Source organism: Elephas maximus, chromosome 9 (assembly GCF_024166365.1).
Source record: "Elephas maximus indicus isolate mEleMax1 chromosome 9, mEleMax1 primary haplotype, whole genome shotgun sequence".
Classification (NCBI taxonomy): Eukaryota; Metazoa; Chordata; class Mammalia; order Proboscidea; family Elephantidae; genus Elephas; species Elephas maximus.
This window is the reverse complement of record NC_064827.1, coordinates 114450203-114471951: the sequence shown is the minus strand read 5'-3', so window position 1 is coordinate 114471951 and position 21749 is coordinate 114450203. Positions and strand designations below refer to the sequence as shown.

The following is a 21749-nucleotide window of genomic DNA, read 5'->3' as shown; positions in this document are numbered from 1 at the left end:
AATGGTCTAATCTTTAAAATCTATAAGACACTACAACACCTCAACAACAAAAAACAAATAATCCCTTTAAAAAATGGTCAAAGGATATAAATAGACACTTCACCAAAGAAGACATTCAGGCAGCAAACAGACACATGAGGAAATGTACACGATCATTAGCCATTAATGAGATGCAAATCAAAACTACAATGAAATACCATCTCACCCTAACAGGGATGGCGCTAATCAAAAAAATAGAAAATAATGAATATTGGAGAGGTTGTGGAGAGATTGGAAAACTTACGCAATGCTGGTGGGAATGTAAAATGTTACAAACACTTTGGAAAACGATTTGATGCTTCCTTAAAAAGCTAGGAGTAGAAATACCATACAATCCAGCAATTCCAGTCCTAGGAATCCTAGAGAAGAGCCATCACACGAATGGACATATGCACACGCATGTTCATTGCAGCATTATTCACAATAGCAAAAAAGATAGAAACAACCTAGTACCCATCAGCAGACAAATGGACAAAAAAATTATGGTACATAACACACAATGGAATACTAGGCCACAAAAGAACAATGTTGAATTCTTGAAACATCTCACGACATGGACAGGTCTGGAGGGCATTGTGCTGAGTAAAACTAGTCAGTCACAAAAGGACAAATATTAGATGAGACCATTATTTTAAGAACTCAAGAAAAGATTTATACACAGAAAGAAAGCGTTTTTTTGATGGTTATGAGGGTGGGGAGGGAGAAGGAGGCAATTTCACTAACTAGATACTAGACAAGGATCAAATTCGGTGAAGGCAAGGACAGCACACAATACTGGGGAAGTCAGCACAACTGGACCAAAGCAAAAGCTAAGGACTTTCCTGGACACCTCTAAACACTTTGAAGGAAAGAGTAGCTGGGGCTGGGGCCTGGGGACCATAGTTTCAGGGGACATCTAGATCAATTGGCATAACAAAGTTTATTAAGAAAATTATTCTTTCGAGTGGCATCTGGGGTCTTAAAAGCTTGCAAGCGGCCATCTAGTATGTATCAATTAGTCCCAACCCACTTGGAATGAAGGGGAATGAACAAAAACCAAAGACATAGGAAAGTGTTAGCCCAAGAGACTAAAGGACCACATGAACCAGACTCCACCAGCCTGAGACCAGAAGAACTACAAAGCCCACTCTTCAGGTAAAGATTGGACAGGACTATAAAATAAAAAAATAATATATGTGAGGGATGTGCTTCTTAGTTTAGTCACATCCATGAAACCAAATGGATGGCTTCTGCCCAGACGCAGAATGAGAAGGCAGGAAGGGACAGGAACTGGTTGAATGGACACAGGGAACCGGTGGTGGAAAGGGGCAGTGTGCTGTCATATTGTGGGGATTGCAACTAATGTCACAAAACAATATGTGTATAAATTTTTGCATGAGAAATTAAAAAAAAAAGAAATGTAGAATCTCAAGTTAGGCTCCACTTCACATTTACAGAATCAAAATCTGCATTTCAACAAGATCCCCCCGCATAGTAAGGGTTGACAAGCACAGGTTAACCCCATAGTTTTTTGAAATACACTGTAAACATTTCCTCATATCATTAAAACTTCTACAACATGATTTCTAATTATATATATTTCTGGCGCTAATGAAAAAAAAAGAGAGAGAGAGATGATAGGATACTCACAGAAAGCTCCCCAAAACCCAGCCAGGGTTTGTGAAAAATGGATGACGAAAATGATCACTGGAGATTTAATAGTGACCTGTGAGAGGCCAAAGCCAGACTGTCCCCAAAAGCATTCTGAGAACATGACTTAAAGCTGGAGGAAAAAACTAGGTCAGTCACATATGGATGTAGAAAATGGGGAACACCTGTATCTTTTCCTTTTCACAGCACCACAATCCATCCAACAGCAGAGGGGAACCAGAATAGAAGCAATGAGAGTTTTTTCCAACATAACTATCTTTAATCCCATTTTACAGAGGACTCTTCTGTAAAGTAAAGCCACTGTTCTTCATTTCCAACCATGGAAGTACATGTGCACCCTGCCCAGTTTTGGGCCTCCCTCTCTGCGCTCACTGTATCTATACAATAGCCCAGAAACACCATTGTGATAGGGGAGGCGCATTAGCCGAAGAGTGGGGGAGCTGAAAATCAACATCTATTTTGGGGTTCCCAATTTAAGGGTCTGACACATGGAAGAGGAGAGATTGCCACTGGCTAAGATGATGCTTTTTGCTTTTCCAATGTGTGGAAGGGTCACTCTTTTTAGAGGCATTGAGGGTTAGACCTCACCCACAGGGAAGGATTGCCTCCCAGAGACTCCAAGGTCAGCCCCTGAGGAGGGCCTCTTGGCAGCAAGTGATGGGGCTCTAACTTGAGATGGGATCTTAGACTTGGCTGTGTCCAGGATGGCTGACTCACTGTCTCAGGAGATAGGCACTGAGATGCTCTCCAGGAGCCCTGAACTTCATGGCGTAGAATGCCAGAGGCAGGCAAAGGACTCTTAGAAAGTCCCCAGGGCGGTAGACTTTGTTCAGATGCCAAAAGGAAGGCAAGGCTGGGGAGTTCCTCCTCTTCCTCCTCCTCTTCCCTGGACCTTTCCTAGGTGTTTCACTAATAGGAGAGGTTTCTGTGAACATTAAGGCTTCTCTGGCCCCCAATCTAGGTGAAGAGCAACTAGCACCCTGGTGAGAAGAGGTTGAATGTTTGGACAAGTTTCTGTGACTTTTGACTCCATGTAAAGAGAGCAAGCTCTTTTGACTTAGACTGGTTACTGTCTCCTCTGCCATCTTTTGGCAGGTCATCTGCATTCAACTTTTTTGTGCCAATTCCTCGCTGATTCCCAGGTGGAGGCTGTGGTTACCTGTGCTCCCTGCATCTTCACTGGCCTCAGGCTCTGGAAAAAAAGTGAATCCATAGGGGGAAAACCATAAGTTGGGGTTGCCTCCACACCTTCCCCCCCTTTCAACTCTAGCAGTTGCTTCTCTACCAGCTGTAAGGAAGGAAAATGGACAGTTAATTGCTCTGTACAGGTTGTGAGAACATGTGGCTGGGCAGGTGGTGGAGACCATGGTATTGGAAGGAAAAAGGGAAGTCAGTCACATGACTCTGGTTCAATTACCAGTACTGTGGCTCTAGCTGCCCATTCTCTTGTGCAGTATTCCCAGTCTTTGATTCCATACGATGCCTCCTCTCTGCCTCTCCACTGTATCCTACTTCCTTGTTCTGCACCTGCTCCCACATTAGGAGCTGTCCTTGCCCAGAAGCCATGGCAGCCAAGGCACTGTAGGATTAGATGAAATCCTGTGGGTTTCATATGATGAGTCTCCCTTCTTCCTCTGGTTTAACTGAGCAAGAATGAGTCCTTCCTCTTTCTCCAGCTCCTGAATTAAGGACTAGGGATCCACCTGTGATTCTGGCGATGCTAAAATTTAGGAACTGAGGGTGAATAATTGCTTCCATCTGATAATGGAAGGAGGTGGTGTGTGAACATACTTTACAAGGAGTAATCAGTGATTTGGAGGATCTAGAAGACGGACTATAATCCACCTCTAGAGTTTGTATCCAGTGTTGCATTAAAACATCACACCCTGGGAGGCGGAGCCAAGATGGCGGACTAGGCAGACGCTACCTCGGATCCCTCTTACAACAAAGACACGGAAAAACAAGTGAATCGAACACATACATAACAATCTATGAACCCTGAACAACAAACACAGATTTAGAGACGGAGAACGAACTAATACGGGGAAGCAGCGATTGTTTTCAGAGCCTGGAGCCAGCGCACCAGTCAAGTACGGCACAAGCAGAGAGAGCTGCTCCACCCCCCTGAACTAACCCCGGAAGGGGGACCAGCCGGTTCTGCGGGCGGCATGGGACGCAGCCGGTAGGAGAAGTCCCCGGGAGGCAGTGACTGGTCTTGGAACGGGGAGAGCAGCATCCCAGCCGGGGAACCGTCCCGCCGGGATTTGGACTGGACGCAGGCGGCTTCATTAATATCCGAATAGCCTGAGCCAGAGGGAGAACTCTGATAGGGATCTGACTGCATTTTTTTTTTAGCGGATTTTCTGGAAAAACTAGTTTCCCAGTGATGGCTCGGAGACAACAATCCATATCAAACCACATAAGGAAGCAGCCCATGACAGCTTCTCCAACCCTCCAAACAAAAGAATCAAAATCTTTCCCTAATGAAGATACACTCCTGGAATTATCAGACACAGAATATAAAAAACTAATTTACAGATTTTTTTTTTAAAGATATCACAAATTAAATTAGGATAACTGCAGAAAAAGCCAAGGAACACACCAATAAAACTGTTGAAGAACTCAAAAAGATTATTCAAGAACATAGTGGAAAAATTAATAAGTTGCAAGAATCCATAGAGAGACAGCATGTAGAAATCCAAAAGATTAACAATAAAATCACAGAATTAGACAATGCAATAGGAAGTCAGAGGAGCAGACTCAAGCAATTAGAATGCAGACTGGGACATCTGGAGGACCAGGGAATCAACACCAACATAGCTGAAAAAAAATCACATAAAAGAATTAAAAAAAATGAAGAAACCCTAAGAATCATGTGGGACTCTATCAAGAAGGATAACTTGCGAGTGATTGGAGTCCCAGAACAAGGAGGTGGGACAGAAAACACAGAGAAAATAGTTGAAGAACTCCTGACACAAAACTTCCCTGACATCATGAAAGACAAAAGGATATCTATCCAAGATGCTCATCAAACCCCATTTAAGATTGATCCAAAAAGAAAAACACCAAGACATATTATCATCAAACTCACCAAAACCAAAGATAAACAGAAAATTTTAAAAGCAGCCAGGGAGAAAAGAAAGGTTTCCTTCAAGGGAGAATCTATAAGAATAAGTTCAGACTATCAGCAGAAACCATGCAGGCAAGAAGGGAATGGGACGACATACACAGAACACTGAAGGAGAAAAACTGCCAGCCAAGGATCATATATCCAGCAAAACTCTCTCTGAAATATGAAGGCGAAATTAAGATATTTACACATAAACACAAGTTTAGAGAATTTGCAAAAACCAAACCAAAGCTACAAGAAATACTAAAGGATATTGTTTGGTCAGAAAACCAATAATATCAGATATCAGCACAACACAAGGTCACAAAACAGAACGTCCTGATATCAACTCAAATAGGGAAATCACAAAAACAAACAAATTAAGATTAATTAAAAAAAATACACATAACAGGGAATCATGGAAGTCAGTAGGTAAAAGATCACAATAATCAAAAAGAGGGACTAAATACAGGAGGCATTGAACTGCCATATGGAGAGTGATAGAAGGCGATACAGAACAATACAAGTTAGGTTTTTACTTAGAAAAATAGGGGTAAATAATAAGGTAACCACAAAAAGGTATAACAACTCTATAAATCAAGATAAAAGCCAAGAAAAACGTAACGACTCAACTAACATAAAGTCAAACACTATGAAAATGAGGATCTCACAATTTACTAAGAAAAACGCCTCAGCACAAAAAAGTATGTGGAAAAATGAAATTGTCAACAACACACATAAAAAGGCATCAAAATGACAGCACTAAAAACTTATTTATCTATAATTACGCTGAATGTAAAAGGACTAAATGCACCAATAAAGAGACAGAGAGTCACAGACTGGATAAAGAAACACGATCCATCTATATGCTGCCTACAAGAGACACACCTCAGACTTAGAGACACAAACAAACTAAAACTCAAAGGATGGAAAAAAATATATCAAGCAAACAATAAGCAAAAAAGAAGAGGAGTAGCAATATTAATTTCTGACAAAATAGACTTTAGACTTAAATCCACCACAAAGGATAAAGAAGGACACTATATAATGCTATATAATGATAAAAGGGATAATTGATCAGGAAGACATAACCATATTAAATATTTATGCACCCAATGACAGGGCTGCAAGATACATAAATCAAATTTTAACAGAATTGAAAAGTGAGATAGATACCTCCACAATTATAGCAGGCGACTTCAACACACCACTTTCAGAGAAGGACAGGACATCCAGTAAGAAGCTCAATAGAGACACGGAAGATCTAATTACAACAATCAACCAACTTGACCTCATTGACTTATACAGAACTCTCCACCCAACTGCTGCAAAATATACTTTTTTTTCTAGCGCACATGGAACATTCTCTAGAATAGACCACATATTAGGTCATAAAACAAACCTTTGCAGAGTCCAAAACATCGAAATATTACAAAGCATCTTCTCAGACCACAAGGCAATAAAACTACAGATCAATAACAGAAAAACTAGGGAAAAGGAATCAAATACTTGGAAAATGAACAATACCCTCCTGAAAAAAGACTGGGTTATAGAAGACATCAAGGAGGGAATAAGGAAATTCATAGAAAGCAACGAGAATGAAAATACTTCCTATCAAAACCTCTGGGACACAGCAAAAGCAGTGCTCAGGGGCCAATTTATATCGATAAATGCACACATACAAAAAGAAGAATGAGCCAAAATCAGAGAACTGTCCCTACAACTTGAACAAATAGAAAGTGAGCAACAAAAGAATCCATCAGGCACCAGAAGAAAACAAATAATAAAAATTAGAGCTGAACTAAATGAATTAGAGAACAGAAAAACAATTGAAAGAATTAACAAAGCCAAAAGCTGGTTCTTTGAAAAAATTAACAAAATTGATAAACCATTGGCTAGACTGACTAAAGAAATACAGGAAAGGAAACAAATAACCCGAATAAGAAACGAGAAGGACCACATCACAACAGAACCAAATGAAATTAAAAGAATCATTTTAGATTAATATGAAAAATTGTACTCTAACAAATTTGGGGAAAACCTAGAAGAAATGGATGAATTCCTGGAAAAATACTACCTATCTAAACTAACACATTCAGAAGTAGAACAACTAAATAGACCCATAACAAAAAAAGAGATTGAAACGGTAATCAAAAAACTCCCAACAAAAAAAAGCCCTGGCCCGGACACCTTCACTGCAGAGTTCTACCAAACTTTCAGAGAAGAGTTAAAACCACTACTTCTGAAGGTATTCCAAAGCATAGAAAATGACGGAATACTACCCAACTCATTCTATGAAGCCACCATCTCCCTGATACCAAAACCAGGTAAAGACATTACAAAAAAAGAAAATTATAGACCTATATCCCTCATGAACATAGATGCAAAAATCCTCAACAAAATTCTAGCCAATAGAATCCAACAACACATCAAAAAAATAATTTACCCTGATCAAGTGGGATTTATACCAGGTATGCAAGGCTGGTTTAATATCAGAAAAACCATTAATGTAATCCATCACATAAATAAAACAAAAGACAAAAACCACATGATCTTATCAATTGATGCAGAAAAGGCATTTGACAAAGTCCAACACCCATTCATGATAAAAACTCTTACCAAAATAGGAATTGAAGGAAAATTCCTCAACATAATAAAGGGCATCTATGCAAAGCCAACAGCCAATATCACTCTAAATGGAGAGAACCTGAAAGCATTTCCCTTGAGAACGGGAACCAGACAAGGATGCCCTTTATCACCGCTCTTATTCAACATCGTGCTGGAAGTCCTAGCCAGGGCAATTAGGCTAGACAAAGAAATAAAAGGTATCCGGATTGGCAAGGAAGAAGTAAAGTTATCACTATTTGCAGATGACATGATTATATACACAGAAAACCCTAAGGAATCCTCCAGAAAACTACTGAAACTAATAGAAGAGTTTGGCAGAGTCTCAGGTTATAAAATAAACATACAAAAATCACTTGGATTCCTCTACATCAACAAAAAGAACACCGAAGAGGAAATAACCAAATCAATACCATTCACAGTAGCCCCCAAGAAGATGAGATACTTAGGAATAAATCTTACCAAGGATGTAAAAGACCTACACAAAGAAAACTACAAAGCTCTACTACAAGAAATTCAAAAGGACATACTTAAGTGGAAAAACATACCTTGCTCATGGATAGGAAGACTTAACATAGTAAAAATGTCTATTCTACCAAAAGCCATCTATACATTTAAAGCAGTTCCGATCCAAATTCCAATGTCATATTTTAAGGGGATAGAGAAACAAATCACCAATTTCATATGGAAGGGAAAGAAGCCCCGGATAAGCAAAGCACTACTGAACAAGAAGAAGAAAGTGGAAGGCCTCACTTTACCTGATTTCAGAACGTATTATACAGCCACAGTAGTCAAAACAGCCTGGTACTGGTACAACAACAGGCACATAGACCAATGGAACAGAATTGAGAACCCAGACATAGATCCATCCACGTATGAGCAGCTGATATTTGACAAAGGACCAGTGTCAATTAATTGGGGAAAAGATAGTCTTTTCAACAAATGGTGCTGGCATAACTGGATATCCATTTGCAGAAAAATGAAACAGGACCCATACCTTACACCATGCACAAAAACTAACTCCAAGTGGATCAAAGACCTAGACATAAAGACTAAAACGATAAAGATCATGGAAGAAAAAATTGGGACAACCCTAGGAGCCCTAATACAAGGCATAAACAGAATACAAAACATTACCAAAAATGATGAAGAGAAACCCGATAACTGGGAGCTCCTAAAAATCAAACACCTATGCTCATCTAAAGACTTCACCAAAAGAGTAAAAAGACCACCTACAGACTGGGAAAGAATTTTCAGCTATGACATGTCCGACCAGCGCCTGATCTCTAAAATCTACATGATTCTGTCAAAACTGAACCACAAAAAGACAAACAACCCAATCAAAAAGTGGGCAAAGGATATGAACACACATTTCACTAAAGAAGATATTCAGGCAGCCAACAGATACATGAGAAAATGCTCTCGATCATTAGCCATTAGAGAAATACAAATTAAAACTACGATGAGATTCCATCTCACACCAGCAAGGCTGGCTTTAATCCAAAAGACACAAAATAATAAACGTTGGAGAGGCTGGGGAGAGATTGGAACTCTTATACACTGCTGCTGGGAATGTAAAATGGTACAACCACTTTGGAAATCTATCTGGCATTATCTTAAACAGTTAGAAATAGAACTACCATACAACCCAGAAATCCCACTCCTAGGAATATACCCTAGAGATACAAGAGCCTTCATACAAACAGATATATGCACACCCATGTTTATTGCTCTGTTTACAGTAGCAAAAAGCTGGAAGCAACCAAGGTGTCCATCAACAGATGAATGGGTAAATAAATTGTGGTATATTCACACAATGGAATACTACGCATCGATAAAGAGCAGTGACGAATCTCTGAAACATTTCATAACATGGAGGAACCTGGAAGGCATTATGCTGAGCGAAATTAGTCAGAGGCAAAAGGACATATATTGTATAAGACCACTATTACAAGATCTTGAGAAATAGTAAACCTGAGAAGAACACATACTTTTGTGGTTACGAGGGGGGTAGGGAGGGAGGGTGGGAGAGGGTTTTTTATTGATTAATCAGTAGATAAGAACTGCTTTAGGTGAAGGGAAAGACAACACTCAATACATGGAAGGTCAGCTTAATTGGACTGGACCAAAAGCAAAGAAGTTTCCGGAATAAAATGAATGCTTCAAAGGTCAGCAGAGCAACGGCGGGGGTCTGGGGAACATGGTTTGAGGGGTCTTCTAAGTCAATTGGCAATATAATTCTATTATGAAATCATTCTGCATCCCACTTTGAAATGTGGCGTCTGGGGTCTTAAATGCTAACAAGCGGCCATCTGAGATGCATCAATTGGTCTCAACCCACCTGGAGCAAAGGAAAATGAAGAACACCAAGGCCACACGACAACTAAGAGCCCAAGAGACAGAAGGGGCCACATGAACCAGAGACCTACATCATCCTGAGACCAGAAGAACTAGTTGGTGCCCGGCCACAATCGATGACTGCCCTGACAGGGAGCACAGCAGAGGACCCCTGAGGGAGCAGGAGATCAGTGGGATACAGACGCCAAATTCTCATAAAAAGACCAAACTTAATGGTCTGACTGAGACTAGAGGAATCCCGGCGGCCATGGTCCCCAGACCTTCTGTTGGCACAGGACAGGAACCATCCCCGAAGACAACTCTTCAGACATGAACGGGACTGGTCAGCGGGTGGGAGAGAGACGCTGATGAAGAGTGAGCTAATTATATCAGGGGGACACTTGAGATTGTGTTGGCAACTCTTGTCTGGAGGGGGGATGGGAGGATAGAGAGAGAGGGAAGCTGGCAAAATTGTCACGAAAGGAGAGACTGAAAGGGCTGACTCAAGAGGGGGAGAGCAAGTGGGAGCAGGGAGTGAGATGTATGTAAACTTGTATGTGACAGACTGATTGGATTTGTAAACGTTCACTTGAAGCTTAATAAAAGTTAATAAAAAAAAAAATCACACCCCACCTTGCACATACACAGACACACACACACACATTGATCAGGTTGTAAGGAATCGAGGCTAGTTACAATACCTTGGGGCCAAATGCCAGATATTTGTTTGCTGGAATGATAAAACTATGGAAACTGCAGACTTCAAACCTCCACTCTGGCCCACCTTGGTAATAAATGCTTCCTGTGAACACAGCTTGTCAGTGTAGCTCAGGAGTCCTAGGTCTGGGTGTATCCCAATCTCTTCCTGTTGTTGCTCATTTTCTTCTTCTTCATGTTTTCCCTCTGGCTCCACAGTGGCTGAATGGGCCAGTCCAAGCAGACCTTCCATGATTTCAACATGCTCTTTCACGACTTTGGGAGGAATCTCATTGGGTCACATGGGCTCCCAAGGGTGCTGGGGTCTATGTTGATGCTGGTTGGGGCCTGCTCCTTGGGACCTCCCTTTGTTAGAATGAACAGTGTAGGAGGGGTTGGAAAGGAGGAGGTAAGTGTCGCAGCACATTCCATCTCTTCCCAGCTGTTACGAATTGACTTGTGTCCCTCCCAAAATGTGTATCAACTTGGCAAGGCCATGATTCCCAGTATTGTGTGGTTGTTCACCATTTTGTGATCTGATATGATTATCCTATGTGTTGTAAATCCTAACCTCTCTGATGTTAATGAGGCAGAATTAGAGGCAGTTATTTTAAAGAGGAAGGACTCAATCTACAGGATCAGATTGTGTCTTGAGTCAGTCTCTTTTGAGATATAAAAGAGAAAAGCCAGCAGGGAGGAGTGGAACTTCATGCTACCAAGAAGAAAGTTCCCGGAGCTCAGTGTGTCCCTTGGACCTGGGGTTCTTGTGCTGAGAAACTCCTAGACCAGGGGAGGATTGATGACAAGGACCTTCCCCTAGAATCTGCAGTGAGAAAAAGTCTTCCTTGGAAGCTGGTACTCTGAATTTGGACTTCTAGCATCCTAGACTGTGAGAGAATAAATTTCTGTTTGTTCAACCCATCCACTTGTGGTACTTCTGTTATACCAACACTAGATAACTAAGGGAAATCCTGTTGGTGTAGTGATTAAGGGCTACAGCTGCTAAACAAAAGGTCAACAGTTCGAATCTACCAGGCACTCCTCGAAACTCTAAGAGGCAGTTCTACTCTGTCCTATTGGGTCGCTGTAAGTCGGAATCAACTTGATGGCAGTGGATTGATGGAGATAACTAAGACACCACCCAACCACAAGTTGTAAGGGCAGAATTTCGGAGACACTGAAATGGTTCCTGGTGGGGCAGGCACACCTGAAGCCAGAAGAACTGTGAGAGGAGAAGATATAAGAGGTCGAAGGTCCAAAAGAGTTATCCTGTGATGAAGCTTGGCGCTATTGCTTTTCCAAGAAGTCCTCTTATTGAGACCCGTGTTTTAGGCTGATTAGATATTGGATTCCACTATTGATAATCCATGTGAGACAATAATTTTGAAACTTGATGAGCTCACTACCTAGTGTGTAGTGAAGTGTAGCTGAAACCCTAGGCTTCTGCAGGCTTTGCTGATAGAAATAGCCATTGCCACCTCTTGAACGGAAAGTACCACATGTAAAGACAATGGCCATCTCTAAACATAGCCAGTCTCTACATACCTTCTTTGACTCCTGGCCCTCAGCTCCTGTTGGACTTGGATAGCCATACCTGTGCACTGGCTAACCACAGTGGATGAAGGCCTGTGAGGATCAAGCTTGTCCAGAACTAGAAGAGGCAGACATGCAGATGCATTCCTCTACTGGAAATTCTGAATCTGCAACTTTTCCTCTGCCTCAGACTCCATGAACCTAACAAGGGTGAGGGAGGCACAGGCCATGCTGAGAAGAAGGCAGGGAATATCAGGAGTTCCAGAACCAGGCTACAGTGGATTGTGGGAAATTAGAGAAAGATGTGCCTTCAATGAGCTGCCAAGGTCCTGAATAAGTCCATTTTCTAGGAGGGAGTTGCTCTCTGTGGCACAAACAAGGTTTGGGGGTCCCTTACATGTTCACCACATCATCCCTTCAGTGCAACACAAGTTATCATAACTTAGGTAGGTTGTAAAAGAAATGAGCCATGCCTTCTTGGAAGCTCCTCCTGGCAGAGCCACAGTACTCACTTCCTTTCCATACCATTAGCGCCTGATGGCACACCACAACACTGACATTGGCGTCTTTGATTTCAATCAAATCTACGTGACACACAGCAGGACCCCACTCATGGACACCCTATTCCAGGTCTGTCCTGCCTCAGCCTGAAAACGCATACAGTAGAGCTGACAGACTGAAGCTGGGAGATGGGATGAAGTTGATTGCGGATAACACCAAGGACCAATTCCTAGATCCCCGGTCCTAGTCTCAGTGTTTGAGCCCTTGAGCTATAAACCAGGGAGATAATTGGGTCAAAGGGATGCTGGAAAGAAAGTAGAATGTAACATTTCAGGAATGTTTCAGATTCCTCTGGTGATTTTTTTTAAACCAAGGAAGGAAAGACAATAAGGGTCAGAGACACGCCCACAGGTGATTGAGATGCTGCCATCCCCTGAGCAAAGCTTTTCAGACTTGGCTATTCTTGGATGGTTATAGAACAGTTTTGTGCCAGTTGTCATGAGGAAGAGTGGTCCCCAAATTCTTGTCAGCTATATGGACACTGAGGAAAGGTGGAACCTACCTGGCACAGCATGTCCCCTCATGGCGAGTGCCGACAGCTTGGAGTTTATCTCCCTGGGAGCCGCATTGTTCATCCCCAACCCCATCTTAACACCCTCAATATCGAGGCATCCACAAACTCAAAATGCAGAAGGGGTGAATTTTTTAAAGAATGTAGAACAGAAAAATCCAAGCAGTGAATGTTGTGGTAGAAATTGTCTGAGGTTGCAGAGGGATCATCAGGAACTAGGAGCCCTATCCAAGTGCACACCTCCTCCTCACAACATCCCCTCTGATTTATACCAACACAGCCAGACAGCAGCCACTCTCACCCAACCCTGTTCATGCCTCATCACTCAGTCCCAACAGGGTCAGGATGCCATGAACTCACTTTCCTGCCATCTGGTAGAAGATCATCTGGTCAAAGTTGCTTTTGGACTATCACACCTGCAGGGATTACCACAGTCCCTCCTCCAGGGCCATGGTGGGCTTCAGTCCAGCCAGGCATTGCAGGAGTTGGCTAAAACCCCATGCATGTCTGTAATTTTCTACAAGTAAATGTTCCATCCCCATCTTGACCCCACCCCTATACACCTCCCTTACCTATCATCACATCCATGTTGCTATTTGTCCAAGTCAAGTGTTTATTCTTAGGTTTCCAGTGCTTTTTCTTCCCGGATACCACTCGCAGAGCCTCAGAACTATACTAAGACACATTCCTGGGAGGGACAGCCAAAGGAAGAAGAGGTATTTTTGAGTCCTCAATCTGATTGTGGACTGAATGACCTGCCAGAGAACATTAAAATATAGATTCTAAAATGAATGAACATTTCCACCAGTTTCCCATATGACTCTGGAGAGGGGAGTGGGGGGCTACACTTTGGTGAACACAGCTCTAGAGTGCCACAGTGTGGAGAGCAAGAGTTCTGCCCAGAAGCAAATGTGAAGGAACCCATGCTGAGAGACCCCTGTGCTGTCCCAACATTCGAAAATCATGTTGCCCAGCTGATTTGAGACCACAATAGAACAGGGAATACAGAGCTATTCAAAAATCAGGGAATCCCTAAGATCGCTTGAAAGTAGGATTTGGCAGATTTTCTTTATTCTTGGGAATGGGTGGAAGGCAAATTCCTTCAGTCATTTAGCCATTGAGTAAGCAACATGTATACAGAAGAAATCCTGTGGAATGTGATAACTATCTGATACTGGTTCACCCGTAATTACCAAGGGGCAGTGCAAGGTTGAGAGAGATGTAGGGTCTGCTGTGAAAAGACAAAGCTTCCCACAAGATTGATCTCTCTGCCTTCCATTCACAGAAGCCCATAACCCTGGACTTCATGGACAAATTCTACTCACACATACTGTAGCTAGGACCTATTGGCATTTGTGAGTACTTTTCTTGTACTACGTTGCCTTTCCTTCATAACAGTGACAATAATGGACATCTTTTAATGAGGCTCAACATGTGTCAGTCACTCTACTGAGCACTTCATACACTAGCTCATGTCATCTTAGCTGTTGTGTTAGGCTGGGTCCTCTAGAGGAGCAAGGCTGGTGATATATATATATATCTTTAGAGAGATTTATCTCAAGGAAATGGCTCATGCAGTTGTGGAGGCTGCCAAGTCCTAAATCAGTGGGTCAGGCTGGAGGCTTCTTCTAGCTCCTGTGGCTGTAGGGGCTGACAAACCCAAAATCAGCAGGTTAGATGACAGGCTGCTGGTTCATGGGGCTGCTAGAGGGGGTGAATCCCAAAATCTGCAGATCAGGTGACGGGTTGCTGTCTCATGTCCCAAGAGGTGGAGGTCAGATGATGACCAGTGGGATATAGGATCCAGATTGAGAGTGAGCCTTGCTGGAACCTCTATTTACATATGGGAGGCAGGCTACCACTGCCAAGGAAACTTGCCTTTGAACTGATTGACTGCTCATAAGAGATTTCATCTTGGAGATGATTATATCATATCAGATTTCATCATGGGGTGAATACATTATATCACATTTCATTGTGGAGGCAACTACATTATACTATATTATGGAAGAGAAATCAGTTCAATGTCTGCAAACCACAGAGAATCATAAAATAAGACACAGAGAATCATAGCCTACCCAAAATGACAAATAACAACCATCACAGCAACCTTCTGAATTAATTATAATTGTTCTGTAATTTGATGAGATACTCGAGAGTGAAGGTGTACAATGCCCTGCTCAGGATTACAGATTGAGTAAGGGTAGAGCCTAAGCCCTTCACCACTATGCATACTCTACTACCTCCATATTCTAACAGAAATTCTAAAGAGGAATGAGGGTGAGTGTATACTTAAAATTGTTTTCCTAGGCCCTACCCTAAGAAGAAGGACCTGGCAGTCTACTTCTGAAAAGAATTAGCCACTGAAAACCTTATGAATAGAAGCAGAACATTGTTTGATATAGTGCTGGAAGATGAGCCCCTCGGGTTGGAAGGCACTCAAAAGACAACTGGGGAAGAGCAGCACTAGATGACTAAAACAAGCTGCTGTCTTGAAGTAGAGTAGACCTTAATGATGTGGATGGAATGAAGCTTTTAGGACCTTCATTTGCTGATATGGCATGACTCAAAATGAGAAGAAACTACTGCAAATGTTCATTAATAATCAGAACATGGAATGTCCAAAGTATGATCCTAGGAAAATTGGAAATAGTCAAAAATGTAATGGAACAGGGAAACATCAATATCCTTGGCCTTGAAATGCTGAAATGGACTGGTATTGGCCATTTTGAATGGGAAAATCATAAGGTCTGCTATGCCAGGAATGAGAACTTGAAGAGGAATGGTTCTTTTTTTTTTTTTTTAGTGAAAAAGAACATTTCAAGATCTATCCTGAAGTACAATGCTGTCAATGATAGGATAATATCCATACGCCTACAAGGAAGAATAGTTAATATGAATATTTCTCTAATTTACACACCAACCACTAAGGCCAAAGATGAAGAAATTGAAGATTTTTACCAACTTCTGCAGTCTGAAATTGATCAAACATGCATCAGTATGCACTGATAATTACTGGTGATTGGAATGCAAAAGTTGGAAACGAAGAAAGATAGGTAGTTGGAAAATACGGCCTTGGTGATAGAAACGATGTTGAAAGTCACATGATAGAATTTTGCAAGACCAATGATTTCTTCATTGCAAATGCCCTTTTTCAACAAAATAAATGATGGCTATATTCATGGACCTCGCCAGGCGGAATACACAGGAGTCAGATTGACTACATCTGTGGAAAAGAACAATGGAAAAGCTCCATATCATCAGCCAGAACAAGGCCGGGGTGGACTGTGGAACAGACCATCAGTTGCTCATATGCAAGTTTAAGTTGAAGCTGAAGAAAATTAGAACAAGTCCATGAGAGCCAAAATACAACCTTGAGCATATACCACCAGAATTTGGAGATCATCTCAAGAACAGATTTGACTCATTGAATGCTAATGGCCGAAGACCAGACACGTTGTGCAATGACATCAAAGCCACCATGCATGAAGAAAGCAAGAGGTCATTCAAAAGACAGAAAAGATAAAAAAGACCAAAATGCATGTCAGAAGAGACTCTGAAACATGCTCTTGAATGTCGAGTACCTAAAGCGAAAAGAGGAAATGATGAAGTAAAAGAGCTGAACAGAAGATTTCAAAGGGTGGCTCCAGAAGACATAGGAAAGTATTGTAATGACATGTGCAAAGACCTGGAGTTAGAAAACCAGAAGGGAAGAACACACTCAGCATTTCTCAAGCTGAAAGAACTAAAGAAAAAATTCAAGACCGAGTTGCAGTAGAGAAAGAGTCTATGGGCAAAATACTGATCAACACAGGAAGCATCAAAAGAAGGTGGAAGGAACATGCAGAGTCACTATACCAAAAAGAATTCATTCAACCATTTCAGGAGGCAACATATGACCAGGAACCGATAGTACTGAAGGAAGAAGTCCAAGCTGTGCTGCAGGTGTTGGCAAAACACAAAGCCCCAAGAATTGTCAGAATACCAATTGAGATGTTTCAACAAGTGGATGTAGCGCTGTAAGTGCTCATTCGTCTATGACAAGAAATTTGGAACACAGCTACCTGGCCAACCAACAGGAAGAGATCTATATTTATGCCTATTCCAAAGAAAGGTGATCCAACAGAATATGGAAATTATCTATCAATATTGTTAATATATCACACAAGTAAAATTTCGCAGAAGATCATTCAAAAGTGGTTGCAGCAGTACATTGACAGGGAACTGCCAGAAATTCAAGCCAGATTCAGAAGAGGATGTGGAGCTAGGGATATCATTGCTGATGTCAGATGAATCCTGGCTGAGAGCAGAGAATACCAGAAAGAAGTTTACCTGTGTTTTATTGACTGTGTGAAGGTATTAGCCTGTGTGGATCATAACAAATTATGGATAACATTGCAAAGAATAGGAATTCCAGAACACTTAACTGTGCTCATGAGGAACATGTACATAGATCAAGAGGCAGTCGTTAGACTAGAACAAGGGGATACTGTGTGGCTTAAAGCCAGGATAGATGTGGGCCAGACTTGTATTCTTTCACCATACTTCTTCAGTCTGTATGCTTAGCAAATAATCTGAGAGGCTGGACTGTATGAAGAAGAACAGGGCATCAGGATTGGAGGAAGACTCATTAACAAGCTGCCTTATGCAGATAACACAACCTTGCTTGCTGAAAGTGAAGAGCACTTGAAGCACTTGCTGACTACCAGACTACAGCCTTCAATATGGATTATACCTCAACATAAAGAAAAAAATCCTCACAACTGGACCAATAAGCAACATCATGATAAATTGAGAAAAGATTGAAGTTTCAAGGATTTCATTTTACTAGGATCCACAATCGACACCTATGGAAACAGCACTCAAGAAATCAAATGACGCATTGTATTGGGCGAATCTTCTACAAAAGACCTCTTTAAAGTTTTAAAAAGCAAAGATGTCACCTTGAAGACTAAGGTGCACCTGACCCAAGCCATGGTGTTTTAATTGCCTCATATGCATGCTAAAGCTGGACAATGAATAAGGAAGATCGAAGAAGAGTTGATGCCTTTCAATTATGGTGTTGGCAAAGAATATTGAATATACCATGGACTGCCAAAAGAACGAACAAGTCTGTCTTGGAAAAAGTACAGCCAGAATGCTCATTAGAAGCAAGGACGGTGAGACTATGTCTCACATGCCTTGGACATGTTATCAGAAGGAAGCAGTCCCTGGAGAAGGACATCATGCTTGGCAAAAAAGAGGAAGACCCCCAACAAGATGAAGTGACACAGTGGCTGCAACAGTGAGCTCAAGCATAGTAAGGATTGTGAGGATGGTGTAGGACCGGGCAGTGTTTCATTCTGTTGTACATAGGGTTGCTGTGAGTCAGAACTGACTCAACAGCATCTAACAACAACAACAACAGGTCCTGCCCATTTCTGTCTCCTCTGGATTTGATATGGCAATGACCAACATATGCTGAAATCCTATGTTGCAAGGTAGAGACCAATTGGAGGAACATAGTGTTTGTAGTCTGAGACCTAAATTCGCATCATGGCTCCTCATTTTACAATGGGAATCCTCTCTGGTGTTTAAAAATCTTAAAAAAAAAAAAAAAATGTTGGCATGGAGTTGATTACGACTCAAGCGCCCAAGGAGTAGCTGCTGGATTCCAACTGCCAACCTTTTGGTTAGCAGCCAAGCTCTTAACCACTGTGCCTGGTTTCAGATATAAGAGTGGCTTCATGTACAAGGTGGTGAGAATCAATTGAGATAAGACACCCGAAAGTGTGTTATACACAGGGAGATGTGGTTAGTATTACTGGGAATGTACCTTCTCATAAAATGTCCCAGCCTTCATGACCTTCCTTTAAGTGTTCCTAAAAAGCCTAACCTCCATCGTGCCTTCCCAAGATCTCTTTGTCTGAAAGCTGCAGGATAATCTCAGGTGTCCCTGACGACTAGGGCACTCACATGAGAAAGCAGGAAAGAACCTCTGTATCAGATCTTCAGGGTTGGTGCCTCTAGGCCAGGGACCTGAAGCACTGCCAACGTTGGCAGTCCTCATAAACACTCTTGGGCTTACAGGAGGAGTCATCCAGCGAAGGCCTGGATTGTGTGGTGGTCAGGCTATCCTCCCCAGAAGAAGCATGTTGGCCAGGCCAAGCCTTCACTTGGGGGAAAATGGAGGCCAACTGGGCAGCTGATGGTAGAGCTTGAAGAGAAAGAACTGGGGGCCAATCTCCCCTCCAAGCCTGAGTACCCACAAAAGAAGTGTCAGGGATCATTTGCTGCAGCTCAGAGGCTGCCTCAAATGGGGGTGGAGCATGTGCAACAGCCCCACGGGGAGCCCCCGGGGCACTCCAGTTGGGATCTGCACCATGACAAAGGTCTGAGTTTCACGGAGCTCTGCTGATCTCCCTTCTGTCCTGACTTGGATAATAACCTTGCCAGGCCCAGCCCCACGGGGGCCAGAATCCCCAACACTTGGCACCAGCAGTGTCCTGGGGAAAGCAGAGAGCCCCAGAGAGGTGCCAGGAGGGCGCGATGAAGTCATGAGGGGTAGCGGGTGCCGCTCCCAATGTGTTCGGTGTGGGCGTCCGGGATTGGGTAGGGGAAAGGGCAGTGCAGTGGAAGGAGACATGGAGGCCCCAGGATTCATGGTCCCAGCACTGGAGTTACTGTTGAGACAAAGAAAAAGGGTAAATGGAAGAGAAAGAAAGGCAACTAGGTGTTAAAAAAAATTTTTTTTTTTTTTTTAGGTCATCCAAATTCCCTCCATGGCCACTGGGAATCAGTGCAATGAATCTCAACTGATGAGCAGTGGTATGGAACGGGGAACTGGTGAAGGTGGCAAAAGTCCCTGGAGTGAATTAGATGTTCCTTCCTTCCAGTTGAGAAGTTTCCCTCTAGAGAACTTGTGAGAATTTCAGCCATACTCTCAGGCCTCTGCTAAGAAGGAACATGCCCAAGCTACCACTGACTCTGAGAGCCTTTCCCAGGAAATATCTGGCAGACTCCCTGCAAGCCTCATAAACTGTCTCCAAGACACAGAACAGTGTTGGCACCCACTCTTTAGATAAACACCCTCAGCACACTCACTAGCAGGGGAAGGACTATCTTTAGGCTTAGTTCTCGGCACCTATAGGTCTTTTATAAAGAGAGAGTTTCAAAAGGGTATTCAATGCATCTTCAGTCTACTTACTTACACTCAATAATACTCGCTCTTCCTTTCCTACCTAATGTAACAAAACAAGAAACACTTAAGAAAAATTTCATGAAGATAATCCCATAAAACATCATGCCAAGCATAGGACTGCATCTCCTAGCAGCAACCCCTGCAAACACTTATTATGGTGGCAGATTTTGGCCACTCTTTCCCCCTGCACATAGTAGTCCCTTCCACTATTCAGGAAGCTCTGTTCACAGGAGATGGGATGGTGAAGTAAATGAGTTCCCCATATTTTTGTACTGTCACAGCCAACATTGATTACAAAGGACTTGATAAGGGCTATGAAATGGATGAGGTGCCCAGAAGGATTTAAGTCACTGCTGGTCATGTTAAAATCTGGCATGGGAGACACTTAACATCCTATGTTCTTCTACTTTGCGGTCCCAGAAATAGAAACTACAGACCCACTGAGAACAAGGCACTGAGCCAGGTGCCTGGTGGGGCAGTGTTATATCTGGAATACATCTTTGTGCGCAACAACCTCACAAAGACTCTGGTCAAGAAGAAGAATGGACACACAATGTGACTCCAATTCATCAGGATACCTATCCCAGGACTTTTAATAATAACAGTAGGAGAACACCTGCCTAATTTTATCCTATACTTTTTTCCACTCTTTAAAAAGCAGTCATCTTTCACTCCAGCAATCCACTGAAGACCAACCACACTCAGGTTCAGTTCCCTGACCATAAATGCATAGTGAATGTGACCATCTGAACAGTAAAACAAAGGCCTGAGGGTAGGTATTAGACAACATGAAGTTGTCTGAAGACCTGAGTTTCCACAAAAGGGAGAACAATCCAGAACAACTCAGGGAAACTCATGCTCTAATCTGAGTTGAAGTTACCCATCTGTTCAGCCCCTGTTGAATCACAGCAAACAGCTACCTGGACTGAAAGAGAAGGCATGTCTGTACTGGAAGGAGTCCAGAAGCTCTGGGTAGGGCAGTTGGAGTGACTTCCAGCCTAGCCCTTGGAGAAGTCCTTTCATTGTAGATTTTGCACAGATAATCCCACTTAACAGTTTTCCGGTTGAAATCATTTCTCCTCTACTGCCCCCATAAGATCTACTATAGTCTATTTCAAGTCCTTCGGAACAAAATCATAAGCAATCTCCAGGTGCCTGAAGAAAATGACACAGGGCTTTGACTTTACCCCTCTACTCCCCCTGTCCCAATACTATGATATAATCCCACTGCTCTGTAAAACACATGTACAAGTGGCTTGTCTCCCTTGTAGATCAAGAATCAATATACTTGTTCTCATCCTTTCTCTATACCCGGTATATTTCCTCTGAGGTGTGTTGATAATACATCAAAGGAGCCACTCTTCCTGATTTTTAAGATTTATCCCAAGCCTAAACCTGATAGGATTCAGCAGTTATTTCTATCCAAAGCTTCCACGCTGTTTGAACAACCACTGTAAATAGAGCGCCTCTACGCACACTTTCTGCTTCTCTAGAATTTGCCCATGTCT

At 42.3% G+C, this 21749-nt stretch overlaps 2 protein-coding genes across 2 annotated transcripts in view; both read right to left on the bottom strand.

Annotated features, from left to right (window-relative positions):
* Positions 1–13137, bottom strand: part of LOC126083090 (NUT family member 2G-like) — a 49788-nt gene extending 36651 nt beyond the window's left edge. The window contains exon 1 of the mRNA XM_049896432.1: positions 13053–13137. Within this exon, the coding sequence (XP_049752389.1) occupies positions 13053–13137 (85 nt within the window). The remainder of the gene's footprint in view (positions 1–13052) is intronic.
* LOC126083166 (transforming protein RhoA-like) overlaps positions 1–21749 on the bottom strand; it is an 885451-nt gene that overhangs the window by 425556 nt on the left and 438146 nt on the right. The window lies entirely within an intron of this gene.